The 23,481-nt window shown below is 42.4% G+C and overlaps 1 protein-coding gene and 1 non-coding gene across 3 annotated transcripts in view; one reads left to right on the top strand and one right to left on the bottom strand.

Annotated features, from left to right (window-relative positions):
• Window positions 1–9,781: 9,781 nt before the first annotated feature.
• Window positions 9,782–23,481, bottom strand: part of ube2m (ubiquitin conjugating enzyme E2 M) — a 47,452-nt gene continuing 33,752 nt past the window's right edge. For both annotated transcript variants that reach the window (XM_072271968.1, XM_072271969.1), the window contains exons 5-6: window positions 18,587–18,650; window positions 9,782–12,335 (exon numbers count right to left, since the gene is read on the bottom strand). In XM_072271968.1, coding sequence (XP_072128069.1) covers window positions 12,195–12,335; window positions 18,587–18,650 — 205 coding nt within the window. In that variant the 3' untranslated portion in view covers window positions 9,782–12,194. The remainder of the gene's footprint in view (window positions 12,336–18,586; window positions 18,651–23,481) is intronic.
• Window positions 12,729–12,835, top strand: LOC140205630 (U6 spliceosomal RNA). The gene has a single exon (XR_011887898.1). It is a non-coding gene; the product is annotated as a U6 spliceosomal RNA (small nuclear RNA).

Here is a 23,481-nt window from a genome sequence, read left to right as displayed (position 1 = left end):
CTAAAGAAACTTCAGAATGCGTGATTTCTTTGGATGCTGAGAAAGCCTTTGACTGGGTTGAATGGAATTATTTATTTAAAATATTAGAAAAATTTAAATCTGGGTCCAATTTGATTCAATGGATTAAATTACTTTATTCATCTCCCACTGCACAGGTTCTTACTAACTCTCAGAGTTCTAAACCATTTAATCTCCAACGTGGAACCAGACAAGGGTGTCCTTTGAGTCCTTTGCTTTTTGATTTGGCTTTAGAGCCTTTAGCCATCGCATTTTGTGAATCCGTTGACATCTCGGGTATTTTAAGGAGAGGTATCACTCATAAGCTGTCGCTTTATGCTGATGACCTTTTGCTGTACATCTCTAATGTGGAGTCCTCTCTACATTCAATACTCTTTACTTTCTGAATTTAGTCAGTTCTCAGGATATGAACTTAATCTTCATAAGAATGAACTTTTCCTTTGAATAATTTGGTATCAGTCAACTCTGACCTTCCTTTTAAAATTGTAAGAAATCAATTTATTTATTTGGGTATAACAATTACTAGGAATTATAATTTTTTTAAAACAAAGCTTTCATCACTCTTTTGCAATATGTTAAGAAGGTACTATCAAATTGGTCTCCCCTTTCTTTATCGCCGATTGGATGTATTAATTCTATTAAAATGAATATTTTGCCTAAATTTTTATATTTATTTCAAGCCCTACCTGTTTTTATTCCTAAATCCTTTTTTGACTCTTTAGTTCTATTATATCTTCTTACTTATGGAAGAATAAAACCCCCCAATTAAATAAAATTCATCTTCAGAAAACTAAAAAAAAAATGGGGGATTAGCCCTACCCAATTTTAGGTTTTATTACCAGGCAGTCAACATGCGTTACCTTACGTTTTGGTTATACTATATTAATCATGAAGACTGTCCAGTTTGGATTTCTTCAGAAGTTAATTCTGTTAATAAATTTTCTATTATTTCTCTTCTTGGTTCTTCGATTCCTCTATCCTGAAGTAATTTAACTGATAATTATGTAGTTAAACATTCTTTGAGGATTTGGTTACAATTTAAAAAATTCTTTGGGTTATTTGGTTTTTCACACTCTAGTCCCTGTTTTTCTAATTTTTTTTTAAACCTTATTTGACTGATGTAGTTTTTAAAGAGTGGAATACACTAGGTATTAAATGTTTTCAGGATCTGTTTATTGAAGATAGCCTTTCCTCATTTGATCAACTATCTGTTAAATATAATCCTCGTAAAGCTCACCTTTTTAGATATTTACAAATTAGAGACTTCTTGCGTTCTCAACTTCATACATTTCCTAAATGTCCAGATAAGAATTTAATTGATACAATTCTTACTTTGAAACCTTTTCATAATGGATCTATTTCTAATATTTATAGTAAGTTGTTGGCAATGAGAAACATTCTGTTAAACAAAATTAAAAACCTCTGGGAACGAGACCTACAGATTTCAATTGATGAGGATAATTGGAATGAAATTTTTAAACTTGTTCACACCTCTTCGTTATGTGCGCCTCACTCTCTTTTACAATTTAAAGTGATTCATAGAGCCTACGTGACTAAAGATAAGCTCTGTCGTTTTTACTCAGATTTTTCTCCATACTGTAATGGGTGTAATGTCGAAGAGGCCTCTCTAATTCACATGTTTTGGTCCTGCCTGCATCTTGATAAATTTTGGAAAGAAGTATTTCAAACTTTCTCAGAGCTTTTTAAAGTAAACTTTAAACCCAATCCTCTGACTGCCTTGTTTGGCATTGTTAGAGGAAATGATTTTACTCTTAAGCCGAATGATTTGCATATTTTGGCTTTTATTTCTCTTTTAGCCAGAAGAGTTTTGTTGCTTAAATGGAAAGATGCTGCTCCGCCTACTCACGCCCATTGGTTGATTGCTGTTATGTCATGTTTAAATCTAGAGAAGATTAGGTGTTCTATTTCTATACCAAGACAAGATTTTCTCACATTATGGGGACCTTTTTGGAACTACTTTCACAATTTTCAACTTGTTCAGCAATGATGATGGCTGTTATACATTTGAATTTACAACTATATGTCAGATTTTTTTATTTTCTTTTAACCAAACAGCTGTTTGTTTTCTCTCTTTGTTTTGTTATGGGGTTTTGATTTTGCTTTAGATTAGAATAAAATACACCTTTCCAATATTATGGTTAATTAACTATACATAGTTATGGGGCATTTCAATCTTGTTTCTGTTTCCATAATATCATAATGCATTTTGTATTCGTCTATGCAAGTGATTAATAAAAATATTGAAAAAGAAAAAGAAGTTTGCACAGATTCAGCATGTCTTCAAAAACTTTGTGCATCTATAGAAGTTTGTCAGTGGTGAGTATCCTAACAGGTTGCATAATGGTCGGGTATAGGAACACCACTGCCAAGAATGGAATAGCCTACAACAAAATGGTAGATATAGCTCGGTCCATCACAGGAAAAGCCTTTCCCACCATTAGGCACATCTGTAAAGAGCACTACTACAAGAAAGCAGCATCCATCATCTAGGATCCACACCATGTCTCTTCTTGATGCAGCCATTGGGAAGGAGGTACAGGAGCCTTGTGTTCCACACCACCAGGTTCAAGGAACTGTTATTACCCTTGACCATCAAGATCACTTCATTCATTTCAATACTGAATGGATTCCACAACCTAGGGACTCACTTTTAAGGACTAGCCAACTCATGTTTTCAGTATTAATTGTCCATCTATCTATCTTTTGGTATTTTTATAATTTGTCTTTTGCACATTGGTTATCTGTCAGTCTTTGTGTGTAATTTTTCATTGATTCTATTGTATTTCTTTTCCTACTGTGAATGCCCACAAGAAAATGAATTCAGGTATATGGTGACATATATATAGTTTGATAATACATTTACTTTCAACTTAAAAGCTCTACTTGCTTTACACTTATGAGTGTGTAGCTAAGCACAGTTCCAACACCATATTCAAGTTTCCTGATGACACCACTGTGGGCCGAATCAAATGTGGTGATGAATCAGCATACTGGAGGAAGACTGGAAGATTTGGCTCAGTGGTGTTGTGACAACAACCTCTCACTCAGTGTCAGCAAAACCAATGAATAGATTGTAGAGGGCACCAGAGGTCCATGAGCCTGACCTCATTGGAGGATGAGCAGTGGAGAGGATGTTACTACTTCAGTAACCTCTTCTAGACCTGGCACGTAAATGCAATTGCAAAGAAAGCACGGCACTGCCTCTACTTCCTTTAGTAGTCTGCGGAGATTCCGCATGGCATCTCAAACTTTGACAAACGTCTATAGATGTGTAGTGGAGAGTATAATGACTGGCTGCTTCACGGCCTGGTGTGGGAGCACCAATGCCTTTGAACAGAAGATCCTACAAAAGGGAGTGGATTTGGCTCAGTACTTCACGGGAAAGCCCTCTCAGCCATTGAACACATCCACGTGAAGGCAGCCTTCATCATCAGAGATTGCCACCACCCAAGCCATGCTCTTTTCTTGCTGCTGCCAACAGGTAGAAGTCAAGTTTATTGTCATTTAACTATATACATGTATATAACCATATAATGCACTTAGACACAAGATGATGTTTCTCTGAACCAGGGTGTAAAGCACAGTAGTACACACAATAACTTATGAAGGCAAGGATAAAATCTACATCTGAATCATGCATAAATAATAATCTAATGTGCATAAATTAAACACTAAGGCACAGAACAGATTAACCAGTGACCTTTTGAATACGATGCAGCTGGGAGCTCAAAAGCTAATGGCCAGGGGGAAGAATCTTTCCTATCCTGACTATTCTTGTTTTCATGCATTGCAGCCTGATGGTAGAAAGTCAAAGAAGATGCTAGATGGGTGGGTGGCATCCTCAAAAATACTATGGGCCCTACCTACACAACGCTCCTGATAAATGTCCCCGATGGATGGTAGGGAGACCCTTATGATCCTATCAGCTGTTCTTACAGTCCTTTATGGAGACTTCAGGTCTGATGCTTGGCTGCTGCCATACCAGATGGAGATGCAACTTGTCGGGATGCTCTCAATGGTGCTCCTGTAAAACACAGTTCAGATGGGGTTGTGGGGAGCCTTGCTTGCTTCAATCTGCTCAGGAAGTGGTGGCGCTGCTGTGCCTTCTTGTTCAGGGAGGTGATATTAAGGGACCAGGTGAGGTCATCCATGATGTGAACCCCCAGGAACTTGGTGCACTTAACACTCTCTATGGAGAAGCCATATATTTTCAGAAGGAGGCTGGTTCATTTGCACCTTCCTAAAGACCACAAGAGGTATGAGCAGCTCAAGACTTGGGCCACCAGGTTCAAGAACAGTGGCCACCACTTATTTATCAGGCTCTTCCACAAAAGGAGATAACTACACTTACTTGCCCATTCATTGAGATGTTCCCATAACCAATGATCTCACTGTAAGGACTCTATCTCATTATCTCATGATTTCATTATTTGTTGCTATTTATTTATATTTGCATTTGCACAGTTTGTTGTCTTCTGCACTCTGGTTGATCTTTCATTGACCTTTTACAGTTACTGTTCTATAGATTTGCTGAGCATGCTGACAGGAAAATGTGTCTCAGGGTTGTATGTGGTGACATGTATGTTCTTTGATAAGAAAATTTACTTTGAACTTTGAAAAGTGTTACAGTTACAAAGTACAGCACAGGCTGTAGTGAGATAGACAGAGGTAACATAGAAACATAGAAAATAGGTGCAGGAGTAGGCCATTTGGCCCTTCGAGCCTGCACCGCCGTTCAGTATGATCATGGCTGATCATCCAACTCAGAACCCTGTACCAGCCTTCCCCGATCCCTTTAGCCACAAGGGCCATATCTAACTCCCTCTTAAATATAGCCAATGAACTGGCCTCAACTGTTTCCTGTGGCAGAGAATTCCACAGATTCACCACTCTCTGTGTGAAGAAGTTTTTTCCTAATCTCAGTCCTAAAAGGCTTCCCCTTTATCCTCAAACTGTGACCCCTCGTTCTGGACTTCCCCAACATCAGGAACAATCTTCCTGCATCTAGCCTGTCCAATCCCTTTAGGATTTTATACGTTTCAATCAGATCCCCCCTCATTCTTCTAAATTCCAATGAGTATAAGCCTAGTTCATCCAGTCTTTCATCATATGAAAGTCCTGCCATCCCAGGAATCAATCTGGTGAACCTTCTTTGTACTCCATCTATGGCAAGGATGTTTTTCCTCAGATTAGGGGACCAAAACTGCACACAATACTCCAGGTGTGGTCTCACCAAGGCCTTGTACAACTGCAGTAGTACTTCCCTGCTCCTGTACTCGAATCCTCTTGCTATAAATGCCCGCATACCATTCGCCTTTTTCACCGCCTGCTGTACCTGCATGCCCACTTTCAATGGCTGGTGTATAATGACACCCAGGTCTCGTTGCACCTCCCCTTTTCCTAATCGGCCACCATTCAGATAATAATCTGTTTTCCTGTTTTTGCCACCAAAGTGGATAACTTCACATTTATCCACATTAAATTGCATCTGCCATGAATTTGCCCACTCACCTAACCTATCCAAGTCACCCTGCATCCTCTTAGCATCCTCCTCACAGCTAACACTGCCGCCCAGCTTCATGTCATCTGCAAACTTGGAGATGCTGCATTTAATTCCCTCATCCAAGTCATTAATATATATTGTAAACAACTGGGGTCCCAGCACTGAGCCTTGCGGTACCCCACTAGTCACTGCCTGCCATTCTGAAAAGGTCCCGTTTATTCCCACTCTTTGCTTCCTGTCTGCTAACCAATTCTCTATCCATGTCAATACCTTACCCCCAATACCGTGTGCTTTAAGTTTGCACACTAATCTCCTGTGTGGGACCTGGTCAAAAGCCTTTTGAAAATCCAAATATACCACATCCACTGGTTCTCCCCTATCCACTCTACTAGTTACATCCTCAAAAAATTCTATGAGATTCGTCAGACATGATTTTCCTTTCACAAATCCATGCTGACTTTGTCTGATGATTTCACCGCTTTCCAAATGTGCTGTTATCACATCTTTGATAACTGACTCTAGCAGTTTCCCCACCACCGATGTTAGGCTAAGTCCATCTAATACAAATAGAATTTCTCTCATCTCAAAACGACTGTATCCATCGTAAGGACCCCCATCAACCAGGATATGCCCACTGCTCATTGCTACCATCAAGGAAGAGGTACAGGAGCCCAAAGACAAACACTCAACATTTCAGGAATGGCTTCTTTCCCTCCACCATCAGATTTCTGAATGGACAATGAACCCATCTACACTACCCCTCTGGCTTGTTTTTGGTCTCTTTTTGCACCACTTATTGTAATTTGTTGTTTTTATTATGTATTGCAATGTCCTGCTGCCACAAAACAACAGATTCCATAACACGTCAGTAATATTAAACCCGATACAGATTATTTTTCACAACGAAGCCCTACATCAGGGCCGACACTGGCGAGGGGAGATGGTGGGCATGGAGATAACATTTACCAGATGTCTTGGGTTCAAGGTAAGGAGAAATTTTAAAGATTTGCAAAGCTTTTTTGTTTTGTTTGTTTTCAGCAGGTTCCTGGATAGCAGTAGGTGAGTGGAACACTGTGCCAGAGGAGATGGTGCAAGCAGATCCAATAGCAACACTGAAGAGGCACAAGAACAGGCAGGGATTGGACAGATATAGGCCATGTGCAGGCAGATGGGGCTATTTTAAATAGCCATGGTCAACAGTGACGTCAAGGGCCGAAGGACATGATGTTCTGCATAAATTAGCATATCTTCCACCATGCACAAGAGATTCCAAAGCAACACACACAAAATGCAGGAGGAACTCAACAGGTCAACCAGCATCTATGGAAATGAAAAAAAAAACTCCTTCAGCACTGGAAAGAATGGGGGAAGATGCCAGAATGAAAAGGTAGGGGGAAGGGGAAGGAATACAGTTGGAAGGTGATAGGTGAAGCCAGGTGGGTGGAAAAGGTAAAGGGCTGAAGATGAAAGGAGAGAAGAGTGGAACATAGGTTAAAAAGAAGCGTCACCGGGGGAGGTGATAGGCAGGTGAGAAGATGTAAGAGGCCAGAGTGGGGAATAGAAGAGGAGAGGAGGGAATTTATTTTACCCAATGGAGAAATCAATATTCATGTCATCAGGTCGGAGGATAACCAAACAGAATACAAGGTGTTGCTCCTTTGCCCTAAGGGTTGTCTCATTGTGGCACAAGAGGAGGGCACAGACCAACACATCAGGATGCGAATAGGAATCGTAACGGAAATGTCCGGCTACCAGGAAATTACACTTTAAGCAGATGGAGTGGAAGTGTTCAACAAAGTGGTCGCCAATTTACGAGGAGTCTCACCCATGTGGAGGAGGCTGCATCAGGAGCACCAAATACAATAGACAACCCCAGCAGATTTGGAGGTGAAGTGTTACCTCACCTGGAAGGACTATTTGGGTTCCTGAATGCAGGTGAGGGAGGAGGTGAATGAGGTGTAGCACTTTGGCTATGTACAGGATACATGCCAGGAGGAAGATTAGTGTGGAGGATAGTGGAAGGTCAGATTTTCCACCATCTGATCTTTGGTCAACCAGGCATTGGAAATAATCCAGATGTTGGAATCTGAAGCAAAAAAAATCAATAGTATGAATATTGAATTTTCCACAGATAACCCACACTCCACTCACTTCTTTCTCTCAGCTCTGCCCCTACTCAGTTCCATCTACTAATCACACACACCTACTAGTTCTCCTACCCCCTTTTCTCCCTTGCACAAAACCCTGGAGTTCCACCTCAGTCTTGGTTTTATTCTCAGTCCCCCTCCTACCACGATAATAGTTGAACAATCCTAAAGTAGCTATTGCTACGTTTATTCATAGCTTTGAAACAGGCCCACCTAGCCCATGCTGAAGTGTTATTCTGCCTATTCCCATCGTCCCTCACGTGGACCATAACCCTCCATATCCCTCTAATCCATCTACTCATCTTAAATGTTGCAATGAAACCCGCATCCACTTCTGCTGACAGCTTGCTCCACACTCTCACCATCCTGAGTGAAGGAGTACCCATAAACATTTCACCTTTCTTCCTTATCCTGTGACTCTACTTCTAGTCTCACCCAACCTCAGTTGAAAAAGCATTTACCCTATCTATACCCCTCATAATTTTGCATACCTCTATCAAATCTCCTATCTTTCTCCTATACTCCAGGGAATAAAGTTGTAAGCTATTCAGCCTTTTCCTATAACTCAGATCCTCAAGTCCCAGCAACATCCCTGTAAAATTTCTATGGACTCTTTCAATCTTATTGATATATCTCCTGTAGGTAGGTGACCAGAACTGCATTTGTTGCCTCACATTTTAAACTTCTCCCCACCCCTTCCAATTGGGCATGCCTCACATCTCTAAGTGCTGTGGGTGTGTCTCTCTGTTCTACCATTTAAAAAAAGCCCTAATTTTTCATGCCAGCTGGCTTGTGACTCTAGACCCAAATTAACATCGCTGAGTCTTCACGGCCCTCTGAAATGTGCCATCATTCACATTAAAGCACAGGGTTCAAATAACAATCACACTAGAATACTCTGCCTATCAGCCCCAAAACCAGAATTCAGCAGGACAAAAATAACTCTCAGCAATTTCTGCTCACACACAAGCATGCACTGCTGTCTTGTTGGGAGAACGATCCCACAAGCTAATCAAACAGCCTGATCTTGTAGCCAACATCCCAGATTCCTCATCATAGTTTAGACACAAGGAACATGACGGTAACCTGAAATTTTACTGGGACTCATTAATCTTTTAACTCATTAACTGAATTAAAATTACTCTCTCCCTGCAAGATCCCAGGAGTGATACAGTGCTTTCTAATTTAATTATTAATAAAATTAATCTAATAAACAATAATATAACAAAAAATTCTTCAACCATTTTAAATCTAAGTGAACTCAGCAAAACTGTGTGGCAAAATTTTCATTAATCACTTCTGTATTTCCTCAGACTCTATCATTTCCTTGCCCTAATATGTAGACCATAATTATATGCTGTAATAGCTGTGACTAGATCTTCAACAGCTCACGACTGAATTTGGAGATGCTCCAAATCTCAGTATTATTTCGTATGCCTTCCTATCCAGTTCTCTGTGGATGTGTGCAAAGATATCTCTGTTCCCCTACACTTGCCAATATCTTAACTTTTATTGAGTTCCTTTGTCTTGTTCTCGAACAAGCCACCCTCCCCAAAAAAATCTACACTTTCTCCTGCCTGAGCATCCATTGAAACCTTAATCACAAGAGGAGCTTCAGACCATTTCTCACTGTTACACTAATTTCCAACCATGTATCGCAGGCAATTCTGACATTTAATCTAATGAAACTTACAGCTACCTGGGTTCTACTCTGTATTTCCAACCTCTCCACCCCCCCCCCTCCAATTAAACCAGTGCATTACTCATCTTTAAGCCATTCTACTTTGGCCAAGCTTCTGGCTATCCATTCTAACATCTCCGTACATGTACTAACACCAAATATTATCTGTTGGAAGACTTGAGTTATTTTTCCACTTGTTGCAAGTTAGGACACAGATTGTAGAGGTTATAAAAAAGGTTTCTGCAGATGAGGGCGAACTTGTACCTTAAATAAAGACATTTTAAATACCCCTACCCTTACCTGAGAGATGTGGATCAGAGCAGCACTTTCATTAACAAGTACTCCTGTTGTAAATCTATTGTGTTAGCAATTTGAAAATCCTTAAAAATTGCAACAGTGAACCTGGAATAGTCAACTGCATTTTTTTTTAATTGAAATACAGTACATTCTCCTCAAGCATGAACATAGTGTGCCAATGTGCAGGTGGTATGAATAAAAACACAAGTTAAAGAGGTACAATCTTACCAAAGAATCATACATCTATACTTTTTTGTTTTGGAGAATGTGATTTTTCTCATATTACGTGAAAATAAACCAGACTCCCTATGTGGCATCATTACAACAAAAGATCCTCTCTCCCCCTCAGTATAAACATATAACCCCATGCATTACACATGATAGAGTGGATCACAGGCCTGAACTTCATAAGAAAACCAAGATTCCTTCAGGAGGAGAGAAACAATGGGGTGGATTCCTTTGGTGCTGATCATTGGGTATTTTACATTGTTCTAGATCCATGCTGTTCAGGTTGAGTGATAAAGATCAAATGCCCAACAGAATTAAATCTGTAACCACAGAATAGCAAGAGCAGTCACATCCACAGCAATATGCATCAACATCTTCCTTGAGATTTGTCAGTAACGCTCAAAACACGGGACAAGCAGGGGCTCTGCTGGGCATTTGGGCGAATTCCTGCAACAGCACACTGAAAAATAGTACAGGGCCCAAATGCACAGAAAGCCAAGGAGGAAGATTTGGCAGCAAATAGGTCTCCAGGCTAAAGGCAAAAAGAACTCAAGGCTATTCTGATGTGACATGGGTTCCAGATTCAGGCAGCACCCAGAATTGTAACGGGAGTCAGAAATTTCTGGTTAAAGTCACACTATGGACATGGAGCAATTCAAGCGGAGGAAGACATTGTGCAAAGTATAAAGTTGTTTTAATCTGTCTCCCTGCTTCACATCACTCATACAGTTCATTTGGTAAGTGCTGTTGAGAAGATCCAGGGTAAAACTGGAGTTGCAACACTCTGCCATGCCTCAATGGCTTTTGCTCTTCTTGCTACAGCACAGTTCCCAAATTTGCTGATTGAACATCGCCTTTCAACCTGGTGGGCGAGTGACACCACCTGTGTCCTTTGGGAAGCCTGACTGATTTCTCTCCTCCTCCACTTGCATCCCTAACTCCTCCAAACAGAAACCGGGGCTTTCAATCCAACTATGACTTTCTTCCCAACTGCGTTCACAGCATGAGCCCCCCGAGCTAAACGGGATGTCCCTGGTCCAGTTATGGCACAATGCCAGACAAAAGGGAAGTGGGAGGTAAATGGCGGGGGGGGGGGTAAGGGGGAGAAACGCACACAAGTTAGTTGATTAGGCTGTTGGAGTTAAATTAATAGGCAGAATAATAGGCAGGAGCAATTACATTTAATGGGATATTTCGATGTAACTGAGTTTTTTTTTATTACTTTCAAGATAAGACTGCGGTAGGTAAAAATTAAACATCACAGACTGGGTAAGAATCTTTTAAATTAAAACTGAACCATGAGCTAGTTTAAAACAGATCAGAATAACTGGGTGATATGAAAGCAGGTGCATTCGCGACCGGCAGACCGGCATGACTAAAACATCCAGCTACATCAGCACTCGCTATTGATGGGCAGCCCCGTTTGCATCATGCTGCACAGACACGCACCCTACGGACAGCGTTGCCTCAACGCTGGTTATATTTACAGCAGAACGTAATGGCTTCAGCACTGCATGAGCTGTAATGGCAAGACAACACACTGGACCAAGCTAAACAAGGCTCTCACGTTGGCTGGGAAGAATGGGAGCCCGTAGTCTGTGGTCACTTATACGGAGAGGAATCTATACCTTTAGCAACAATGTACTACACGGTCAAGGAAATAACCTACTGCACAAATAAAAATGGGAGGGAACATTTCATTTTAAAAAATAACTATACAACTTAATGAACAGGCAAACATTCAAAACAGGCGGGACACAGCATTAGAGTAAATGTCTCTTTCTCTCCGGATCCATCTGGCACCTTCCTCCTCTGCTGGAGCGAGGCAATGGCATCCTGCATATGCTTTCACCTACACAAAAGTCGGCAGAGGCAACTGAACAGTGGGGGCATGGGTGGGGAGCAGTGGCCGAGAGGGTCAATGGGCCAAAAGTTTTCTAGAGCCATTTAAGAAACCTTTATTAACAAAGACGCCAGCACTCCTCATGAAATACATTTACAATTAGTTTAATTGTGGGGGGGGGGGGGGGGAGGAGGCAGTGGTCAGGGGCGAAAATCTAGTTCAAACTTCCTGGCATGCTCTAGAGCTATGACAACAATCAAGCAGTCCTCTTTTTTTAAAATAAAAATTCCAATTCCATTTCTTCCTGTGACATTATGCTGAGGGGTGCTGAGAAATGCCTCCTCATCCACTCTATGCCCTCCTGGTTTCAGTCGAGTTTATTTTAATGTTTGTTTATATGTTTAAGTATGTCAGATTCTCTCTCTCTCTGTGGCTTCAGTTTGTGCGCTCTGGGCCCTATTTAAGGCATCGCTCGAAGTAAGTGGAACCAATGTAGCCGCCCCGCATGGATCGCTGCACATTCTGTTCAAAGAGGCGTCTGTTGTTCTGAAGGACCTCTGCTGCTTCCTTATTCAGGGGGTCCTCCGGGTTAGGTTCCTGAGAGCAAGAGAGAAAGAGAGAGGGGAAGGAAAGAAATGAGATTTAAATTTTACAACAGCTTTGCCCATAGAAATTCCAAGGTCATTAAAACTCCCGCCCAGTCTGAGAGGCAATTCAACAACATCATAGATGAAATAAACACAGGAGATGCTGGAAACACTAGCCAAGTCACGAGGTTAAAGAGCTATACAGAATGGAAACAGACACTTCAGTCCAACTTGCTCATGCTGATTAAGGTGCCTTCTTCAGCTAGTCCTACACACCTGGGCTACACTCCTTTTTTTTTGCTTTTTATTTCGTGAGCACATCAATTATCTGTGACATTAAAAATCTCCATCTCTGCCCCATATCCTTATATTTTTTGGGTAAAAACACAATCTCAGATTTCAAATGCTCACTTCGGCAGCACATATACTAAAACTGGAAGGATATACAGAAAATTAGCACAGCCCCCGTGCAAGGATGACAGGTAAATGTGTGAAGTATTCCATATTTTTGTTAACAAGACAAATGGCATGTTGGCTTTCATTAGCCAGAGGACTGAATTCAAAAACCGCTAGGTAATGTTACAGTTCTATAAAATTATGGATAGACCACACTTGGAATATTGTGTTCAATTTCTGTCACCACATTATAGGAAGGATGTGGAGGCTTTAGAGAAGATTCCGAGGAGATTTACCAGGATGCTGCCTGGACTAGAGGGCATGTTTTGTGAGAACACGTTGAGCAAGATGGGGCTTTTCTCTTTGGAGTGAAGGTGGATGAAAGGTGACTTGATGGAAGTGTACTAGATGGTAAGAGGCACAGATAGAGTGGGTAGATAGATATTTCCAAGATGAGCTGGCTAGCAGCTTGGAAGGGGTGCCTGCAGCCTGTGGAGTTCTGTCAACAAGCTGCCCTCATCTTCATTGGGGGTAGAAGATGTCGAACTGGGAGGTGCTGCTGGAGCAGCCACTGCGTGCTAGTGGTAGAGAATGAATGTTTGTTGGCAGTAAGTGCCATCAAATCCAGGTGACCCTAAGGATGGTTGCCCAAAATGACTTTTGATACTCGCAAAGGCGGCTCATTATAGATAACGTTGCGTTCATAGCTGTCCTTATTATCCCATCCATCTGATTGGTGGCCTTCCTCTCTTCTGTTGTCCTTCCACCTTGCCGAGCGTGATATCCTTATCCAGAGAGCTGTTTCTTTGCCTGATGTGCCCAAAGAGTGATAGGCGGAGTCTTGTCATTTAATCTTGGTTTGATCTTGTTGAGGACAGATTTGTTTCTTCTGTAAGAAGTCCACAAGATGCATAGTATTTTTCTCCAGCACCACAGTTCAAAGACATCGATTCGCTTCCTATCATCCTTCTTTACCATCCAACTTTCAGATCCATATAATGTTGTTGAGAACACCATCGCCTGCCCAAGTCAGATCTTTGTACGTAGAGATAGATTCCTGTTTCCAAGGATCTTCTCTAAATCCTCCATGACTGCTCTGCTAAGGGTGCTTCTTCACTGGATTTCTTGACTGCTTACCACTTCAGTGTCAATCATTGATCCAAGTAAATTGAAACTGTCAACCACTTCAATTTCCTCTCCATCAGGATTGAAATCGGTTGTGCTGCCAGTCTTCAAAATCTTAGCATCCTTCAGATTAAGGTGCAGACCCATCTTCAGCCTACGTAACTTGATGTTGGTTGGCAGTTACTTCAGATCTTCTTCGTTTCCAGCCAGTACTGTTGTGTCATCAGCATAACAAAGGTTATTGATGGTTCTGCCACCAATTCTCACCCCCGAGTCCCCTCGTATACTCCTGTTTCCCTGAAGATTTGTTCGGTGTAGAAATTAAAAGGGCAGGGGGAGAGAATACAACCTTGTCGTACCCCTTTACAGATGCTGAACCACTCTGTTTCTCCTTGTTCCGTTTGAACTGCTTCTTGATTGATATAAAGATTGCACGAGGGCTATCAAAAGTTCCAGTACAGCCATGTGTCTTAATGTGATCCACAGTTAGACATGATCAACACAGTCAAAGGCCTTGCTGCTGTTAATAAAGCACATGTAGATGTCCTTCTGGTGTTCTTTTGTCCACTTGAGAATCCATCTCACATTTGCAATGATGTCTCTTGTTCACCTTCCTTTCCTGAAACCTGCTTGCACTTCAGGAAGCTCCCACTCTAAATAGGTTTCAGGTCTTTTCTAAATGATCTTCAGTAAAATGGTGCTGGTGTACAGAATGAGGGCGGTTGTACAATCATTTCCACACTCTGTTGGATCACCTTTCTTCAATATTAGTAAAAACACTGATTTCCTCCATTCACTTGGCCATGACATTGTCTTCCAGATCATCTGACAGAGCGTCGTCAGTATTGCAACAGGCTGTGTCTGATTGCTGTGGTATTCCAATTGGAATTCCATCAATGCCCAGCACTTTGTTCTTCCGTGGAACTTTTAATGCTGCTTTAATTTCATCCTCATCACTGTCGGCACCTGATTGTAAGATATAGGATGGTACTCCTGATCTAGTTAATCTTTCTGGCATAATGACTCACAGTATTCCTTCCATCGCTGTTTGATCTTCTCAGATTCATTGAGCATGGCACCTTGTGCATCTTTCAGCATTCCCATCTGAGGCTGGAATTTTCTCTTCAGATCTCGTAGCTTTAAGACTGACCTTGTCCTTCCTTCTTATTTTCCGTTTCTACTTCCTCACAAGTTATTATTGTAGTTTTGTCTCACCTAGCAGAACATTGGAAAGCTCAATTGAGAACTGCAACTACTACCCTTTCCCCGTATCCTTCTCTTCTTTCCTGTGCAATTTTCAGAGTTTTTCCTCATTCGTCCGTTTCGGTGTCTTCTACGTTTTCACCTTATGCAGAGTCTTTTCACACTCTTTGTGTACAGCATTCTTGATACTTGCCCACAAGCCCTCCAGTGCCCTATCAGTTGTGTTTAGAGCAGCAAAATGATGAAAGTTTAGGGTGTCAATAACATGGGCAGATATGGCCTAGTTGAGGTTGAGCTTTCCAAGTTTTGCTGAGCTATACTCATCCAGGTAAACATACAGTATTTCCAATATGCCAACAGATGAGGGAAAGGCTGGGGGAAACTAGGCGAATAACTATAGCCAAAGTAAACCATTCTGAAGTGTCCCACAATAACCAGACACGTCTGCTGGGCTACAACTGACACATTGGCTATTTCAGTTCTGGATGCAGTAACGAGTGAATCTGAAACAGACCCATATGCAGAAAGTCATAGCTAGTTACTAGCAAGTTTTATATCAGGAGAACAACTGGAGAGCTCCATCTACCACTGGGAGACCTCAGCTGCTAGTGGGATCCTGTCACATGAGCAGTTACAATTGACAATACATGGAACATTTAATACACATTTTGCAGAGAAAGGAAGGAGGGAAAAGCTGTAACCAAATTATGTTCACCAGGGCTGGCCTGATGACCAGACTCAACCCGAAATATGTGAGAAATTTGGGTCAGACCAGGCTTGATAAGAAGCTGGAAGTGCTGTGGCTTGGGCAAGTCAGTCTTCTGCTGACTTGAAATGAATGAAACACATTTCAGCCAGCATTTTTCCCTCGAATTCTCCAGACAAGAGGGTTCATACCACTGGCTGGGTCGGGTCAGATATGGGAAGTCTTTGGCCGTGGGCTAGCTTAATTGGCTTTGGTTAATTTAGCTCCAGTGTCACTATGCAGAACTGAAGTTACCTATCCAATCCATGAAATCCCAACACCATTCCATTGGCACTCAATTCTCTTATTGCTGATTTATGTTGTTCAATCCCAGAGGTAGTTTGGTGTTGTTCAGCAATGGTGGATAGGTCCCAAATCAGACCACCAAGGACGTGCTCTGCTCTGTACATGCAATGAATGGGAACAGAAGGATCATATAAACAGGAGCAGGGTTTCAGCTCTGGTCTGTTCTGTACAGCCACTCTGCTCCCCAAGATCATGGCCAGCTTGTGAACTAATTCTATATACCTGCCTTTTCTACAATGCCCCTGGCTAACAAGCATCTCTTCAGTACACATTTGAAAACTCAAACGTACTGACATCCAGTGCCATTCTAAGACTGTTACAACTCTTCAGCAATTTTGACACAACTGAGGCTGCACAACAATCTTGTTTGCTGCTGATGTAATATATTCTTTTAAATAATACTTAAAAGTTGCTTCCTCGTTCTTAGAAACAAGTATAAACACAAGAGAATCTGCAGTTTCAAACTCCTGGCTATCAACATCTCTGAAGACCTCTCCTTAATGCAATTACAAAGAAGCCACCCCAGCAGCTATATTTAACTCAGTCTGAGGAAATTTTGTATGTCACCAAAGACATCTGTCAAATTTCTACAGATGGACTGCGGGGAGCATTCTAACCAGTTGCAACACGGTTTCGTATGGCGGCGCCAATGCACAGTATCGGGAAAAAGCTGCAGAGGGTTGTTAGCTTCCTTGTGGGCACAACCCTCCCAACCATCGAGGACCTTCAGTAGGAGATGCCTTCAAGCAAGCAGCATCCATTCTCCATGGCTATCATCAAGGCTATGCCCTTTTTCATTACTATCAGGAGAAAAGGGGGTGCATGAGCCTGAAGACACAGACTCAAATTGTTAGCAGCTCCTTCCACTCCACCATCAGATATCGAAATGGTCCTTGAACCTTTCAGCACTGCCTCACTATTTTGCTCTCTCGTTGAACCACTACATATATTTTTATATTTCTTATTGTAACGTAGTATATTTCATGTATTGAACTCTACTGCTCCTGCAAAACAAGTTTCTCTGAATGTGTGTCAGTGATAGTAAACCCAATTCTGATATGCTGGATGGGGACAGAGACCTGAATAAGGGGAGAAGTACAAAAGCTGGCAGGTGAAAGGTGAGGAAGGTGTAGGAGGGGATGAAGAAGCTGGGAAGAGGTATGTGAAAGAGAAAAGGGCTGAAGAAGGAACCTGATAGGAGAGGGCAGCAGACCATGGGAGAAAGGGAAGGAGGAGGGGAAACTGAGAAGAAGAGAAGCGGTAAGAGGGGAGCCTGAATGGGGAATGGAAAAAGAGGGAGAAGCTACTGGAAATTGGAGAAATCGATGTTCATGCCATCAGGTTGGAGGCTACCCAGATGGAATATAAGGTGTTGCTCCTCCTTCCCGAGTGTGGCCTCATCATGGCTGTAGACATTTGGAATGGGAATGGGAGGAAAAATTGAAATGGGTGGCAATTGGGAGATCCTGCCTTTCTTGGCGGACGGGAGCCTGGGATACAATAAATGACCTTGACATTTCACCGCAAGTAAAATGTCGCCTCACCCAGAAAGGTACTGAATGGTTATGAGGAAGGTGTAGGGGCAGGTGTAGTACATGTCATGCTTGCAGAAGTATATGCCAGGAGGGAGATCACTGAGCAGGGATGACTGAACACGGGAGTTACAGAGAGTGAAGGAAAGTGAAGGGGGGGGGGGGAGGAAAGATGTGCTTAGTGGTGGGAGCCCATTGTAGAGGGTGGAAGTTAGGGAGAATGATCTGAAGGTTACAGAGCCTCGTGGCGTGGGGGACAATCACAAGAGAAATCTAAGGTTGACAATGTTGTTAAGAAGGCGTATGGTGTGTTGGCATTCATCAGCCATGGAATTGGGTTCAAGAGCCATGGGGTAAAGCTATAAAAGACCTTGGTCAGACACCACTTGGAGTACTGTGTTCATTTCAGGTCACCTCACTACATGATGGATGTGGATACCACAGAGAGAGTGCAGAGGAGATTTATAAAGATGTTGCCTGGATTGGAGGGCGTACCTTATGAGAATAGGTTGAATGTACTTGGCCTTTTCTCCTTGGAGCAACGGAGGATGAGAGGTAACCTCATCAAGGTGTTTAAGATGAGGGGCATAGTTTTAAGATGCTTGGAAATAGGTACCGAGGGGATGTCAGGGGTAAGTTTTTCACACAGAGAGTAGTGGGTGCGTGGAATGCACTGCTGGCAGTGGTGGTGGTGGAAGCGGATACAATAGGATCTTTTAAGAGCCTCTTAGATAGGTACATGGAGCTTAGAAAAATAGAGGGCTCTGCGCTAGGGAAATTCTAGGCAGTCTCTAGAGCAGGTTACATGGTCAGCACAACACTGTGGGCTGAAGGGCCTGTAATGTGCTGTAAATTTCAATATTGATGGCAGGAGGATGGGGTGAGGGCACATGTGTGGGAAATGGAGGGGTTGTGAGTGAGTGCAGCATCGATGGTGGTCCTTTATCCACTTACCAAAAACAGGTACTGCAGCCCATAAATTATAGAGTTTATCGTTAATACGGGTTTCCAGTCCTCTCTGTACAAGAAAACATGAGAATTAAAGAGTCAGGTAGTGTTTACACAATCACACAGCAAGTAACCTGTCTCAATCAGAAGCAGAGTAATTCTGTTATACAGCACCAATTACTGAATAAATTACAACTCTCTCAGTGACATGAAACATTTGCTGTTCAAATGGAAGTAGTGCTACAGTAATAACTCTTACCTTGCCAAGTTTCAACTTAACTTCAGATGAACATTGCAAACTAGACACACCAGAGATTCTGCAGGTGCTGGGACTGTGGGGACACACAATGTTGGAGGAACTCAGCAAGTCAGACAGCATCCACGGAGGAGAAATCCACAGCCCACATTTCAGGGGTCTGATGAAGGGTTTCCAGCCTGAAACATTAATTGATCATTCCCCTCCATTGATGCTGCCTGACCCGCAGAGTTCCAAATTCCTCCACCATTTTGGGTGAACAAACTGACCTTGTACCATTGTGGATTTTGCTCTTTAATTTCTCCTGCCCTCCACTCTACTACAGGTTTCCTCTTTCCTGCTCCTTTCCTTTATCCTTAGTGCGAATACTAATCAACTGTGAAATCTCTGAATATTTACTTTTCTGATAAAAGATCATAATGAAACCAAGCCATTTGGCTAACTATGGCCATCCTGATCTGTGGGCATCCTTCGTATTAATCCAGTGATCCCACTGGCTTCTAAAACGAGGCAATTAAAATGTTCACCAGGACACTGCTTACATGTTATCAGTGACTCAGATACAACCATTGTGTACCAGGTACTTACTAATCTCTGGGTAAAGAAGGTCCCTCTCATATCCCGGATTCTCCCCACCCTGCCACCCTAAACCTATGTTTTTGATGTGGACTTGCAGCTCCCAATATAATTCCACAATTTTTTCCTGATACTGCTGCAATTCGCTTTTCCCTAATTGAACACTTTCCCCAGAGGTCCAGTATCCTTATCCATAACTATCCAAAAAGAGTAATGATCACCCTTCTTCCCAAAATGCTCTCCCTCAAACTCCAATCACTTGGCCAGGCTCACTTCCCAACACAAGGTCTACTCTATCTCCTTCCCTGATTGGATTGTCTACATACTGTTTCAAGAAACTCCTCCTGGATGTATCCAAATTCTGTCCTTGTTAAGCCTTGGATACTACAGAAGCCCTAGTCAATATTGGGGAAAAAGTCACTCCAACAACTCTGGGGGAAAACTTCCCTGGAGTTTCTCCTGTCCATACCCCTCAATATCATGTACATCAATCCTGTACCTTCCTAGCCTCAACTCAAAGGAAAACAGACCCATCCTCAATTTCTCCTCAAAACTGAAACGCTCCATCCCTGGCAGTAACCTAGTGAATCTCCTGTGAAATCTCTCAGAGTGCCATCATGTCTTTCCCCCAGTGCAGTGAGCAGAGCCGCACAAAGTATTCAAGCTGAGTTCCGTGCAATGTTTTTCACACTGCAATGTAATCTCACTACCTTTGTGTTCAATGCACTGACTAATAAAGGCCAGTATCCCATGTTACCTACCCATGTTCCTATCTTCAAAGTTACTTGGACTTGTACATCTAGGCCCCTCTGTTCCTGGGACCATACCATGTCCTAGCCTCATTAGTAATCCCAAAATCAATATTAGTAAACCCTCACATTAATTAGGATTAAACTCCATCTGCCATTTCTTAGCCTATTTCACCAGCACATCCATATCACTGTTTCCAATCCCTGCCAAGTATTTGCAGCATTTTTCTTGATTGGACAGGCAGCGAATTCTGAAGCATTGATCTACAGACAGATACAAATCCCACTGTGGCAGCAGAAGAATCAAAATTACAGCAATTAAGTAAATCTGCAGTTTAGGAAAATAGAAGTGTCAGTAACAGTGAGCATGAAACCACTCAATTGTTGTAAAACTTCAATGTCTCTGTAAATGAAATTTCAGAGTTTCTAGACCCATCAGTGGGGTTGGCCGTTGACCGCCTCCCTGAGCTAAAGGGCAATTAAGGATGTGCAATAAACATTAGGAGAAAGCTTTAGATTGATCTTGGAGGAGGTTAACAGGTTGACACAAACATTGTAGCCTGAAGGGCCAGTGCTGTGCTGCACTGTTCTGTTCTAAATTCTTAGTTCAGGTTTCCAGCATGTTGCATTATCTTTCACAGACGATGACTTCTAAAATGCAAATCTTAAGTGCCAAGATCAGGGCTGGTATTTGAGGATCTAAAAGTCCTGACAAAAATTCAGAATTGTATTTAAGTTTTTAAACAAAGAAATTCAAGTTTAATTGTCATTCAACCATACATGAATACAGCCAAATGAAACAGTGTTCCTCTGCGGCCAAGGTGCAAAACACAGAAACAAAAATCATGCACAGCAGAAGCCATATATAAAATAGCAGTAAACTTACAGTCACAAAGAAAAATTTATTGCCCAAGTCCGAGTATCAAGTCCTATAGACTGATGGTGTAGGATGTTGTTGGAAAGAACAAGCCTGCAGCAGTCCATTCATCACGTGCAAGTACAGCTGCAGACGAATACAATCCAGCTTGTCTTTCACCAAATGAACACTAGAGGGCAGCACCAACCCAGCGTGGACTCCAGCTCTGCTGTCTCCTATACTGCCTCCGGTGCTTCTCCCATGGGCAGCTGCCACAGGCCATCCAGCAGCACGAGGGCCTGGTTCACACACAACCAAGGCTACGTTGCTCTTTCCAATGAACCAGACTTGCGGTATTCTACATTACCAGTGTCCTACAAGATCTTGCAATTACAAGAGAAACATCTAGGGCAATCATTTGCTCTGCACACCGACTGGGCACACGAACTCTGACACCTTCCTGTAGCAGGTGTCGACACAGTCCATAGCAAGTCCAGCTCCTCCGCTATCGAGTGACTCGCTGGTGGAGTAGAACTGCAGTACTTGATGTCAGCAGTGTCTTGCGATTGTTAAAAAAAAGATGTAAAGGATGAACAATTGCACCTTTGGTTGAACCCGAAGTGGCCGCTGTGTCCGAGTGCACTGTCATCTTACCAGGAATTAAAACTGAGTAGTATTTGCAGAGTTTGCATTTTGCAACATTTCATGGCAGGCTGTCCCTAGTAATAAGCACTCAGCTAGAGCTGCCCAAGCGAAGCAGCCTGTAAACAGACAGAATGATATTGATGGAGCTGGTTCATAAGAGGACTGACATCTTAGTAGGTACAAGTAACGCATGCAGAAAATAAATCCAGACAGCACAGAGAAAATTAAGATAGTTTTCCAACAAACTCTCATGTAGACAGTTTAGTAGCAAACGCTAAATGCACAGTGTCCTCTCCCCAGTGTTCACCGGGTTGCCTTGGCCTAGTAAGGCAAAAGCATCAACAGAAGCAAACCTGGAATCGACAATCCAAAGCGAAAAAACAGAAGCGTCACAGACACTACTGCTACACAGATTGTATAAAAATGACAGGTCTCCATATCACAGCAAAGGCATGTGACTGACCTACAGCTGATCCCAGCAAAATAGGGGACAGAGACAATGTACGTGCCAGTCTTTAGCCAGAGCTACCCTGCTAATTGTGCTCATTTGCTCTTGTCTGTCACTCTGTAATCCCTACAAAGCAATTCTCTTTTAAAGACAGCTATTGATCCTGCTCGTACCACCACCTCCAGCAGAGTTCCAGACAGCAACAGCGCCCTGCATAAAGGATAAAGCTCTGGTTCCTTAGCCAATCACTTTAAATTTGCAGCAACACACAAAAAGCTGGAGGGACTCTGTCAGGCAGCATCTTTGGAGGACAAAAGACAGTTGACGTGATGGGTTCAACCCTTCATCAACACTAGAAAAGAGGGGACATAGCTAGTACAAGAAGTAAGGGCATGATGCAAGAGCTGGCGGGTGATTTAAATCTGTATCTGGCAGTGGATATTGTTTCTCACTTGTTCTATTAATTGTCTCAGGGTTTTAAGCAACTCTTCAAATTGATAATTTCTTGACTCATATTTCCTTCTGAACCCGATGGTCACCACATGGCCCTTGAGCACAGTAGGTCTCAGTGCAAACCCACCAGTCCAGTTCCTCTGCATTCCCCACACATGACCATTGACCCCCGACTCTACCCACACACCTGCACTCAAGGTAAGTTACAGTAGTTAATCACTCCAGCAACTGGTAAGTCCCTGGATGTTACAGGAACCTATAGCACCCAGGGAATACCCACATATTCACAGGGAGAATGTGCACAGACAGCACCAGAAGCTGGGACTGAGCCTGGTCACCATGGCTGTGAAGCTACTTAATTAAATGAGGCCCCATTCTCACTTGTAATGTTTGGATTTGCCTTTTAATTTCCAAATCACAGCTCCAATTGTTTGGACTTGAGCCTTTGCTTTCCCCACTACACCAGCCCCAGCTTGAAGCTTACAAAGTTCTGCACACATTCGGACAGAACTTATTATTGCTATCCTTCATTTAAAAATGTATCACCTATCTTTTATTTGTTCCAAAATACTTCACTTAACACTTCGGTTTTTTTTCCCGCAACAGGCACACACTAATGGAAGTTTCTTGTCATTAAAACTCTCCTTTAAAATTGAACCCTTTCTACCCCATGAATTGTGACTCAATAACTAATGTTACTGATAGTGGTGGTGTGGAATGTTGCAGGTCCAATTCATTGACTTACTGGCGAACAGCGGGGGAGCTGCGTGGCCTTGGTCATAGCGAGGACTAGGCCTCAAGCCATGATGTCACCCGTTTGCAGCAGTCCGAAGTGAAGGCATCGAAGACCTGAGGCGGTGTGTCGCGGTGTCTATGCTGGAGTTGGTGCTGCCCCAGTGTTCTCTCAGCAGTAGCTGT

This window comes from Mobula birostris, chromosome 11 (assembly GCF_030028105.1).
Source record: "Mobula birostris isolate sMobBir1 chromosome 11, sMobBir1.hap1, whole genome shotgun sequence".
Taxonomy (NCBI): domain Eukaryota; kingdom Metazoa; phylum Chordata; class Chondrichthyes; order Myliobatiformes; family Myliobatidae; genus Mobula; species Mobula birostris.
Note: the sequence above shows the minus strand (reverse complement) of the source record. Positions and strands in the feature narration are given on the sequence as shown.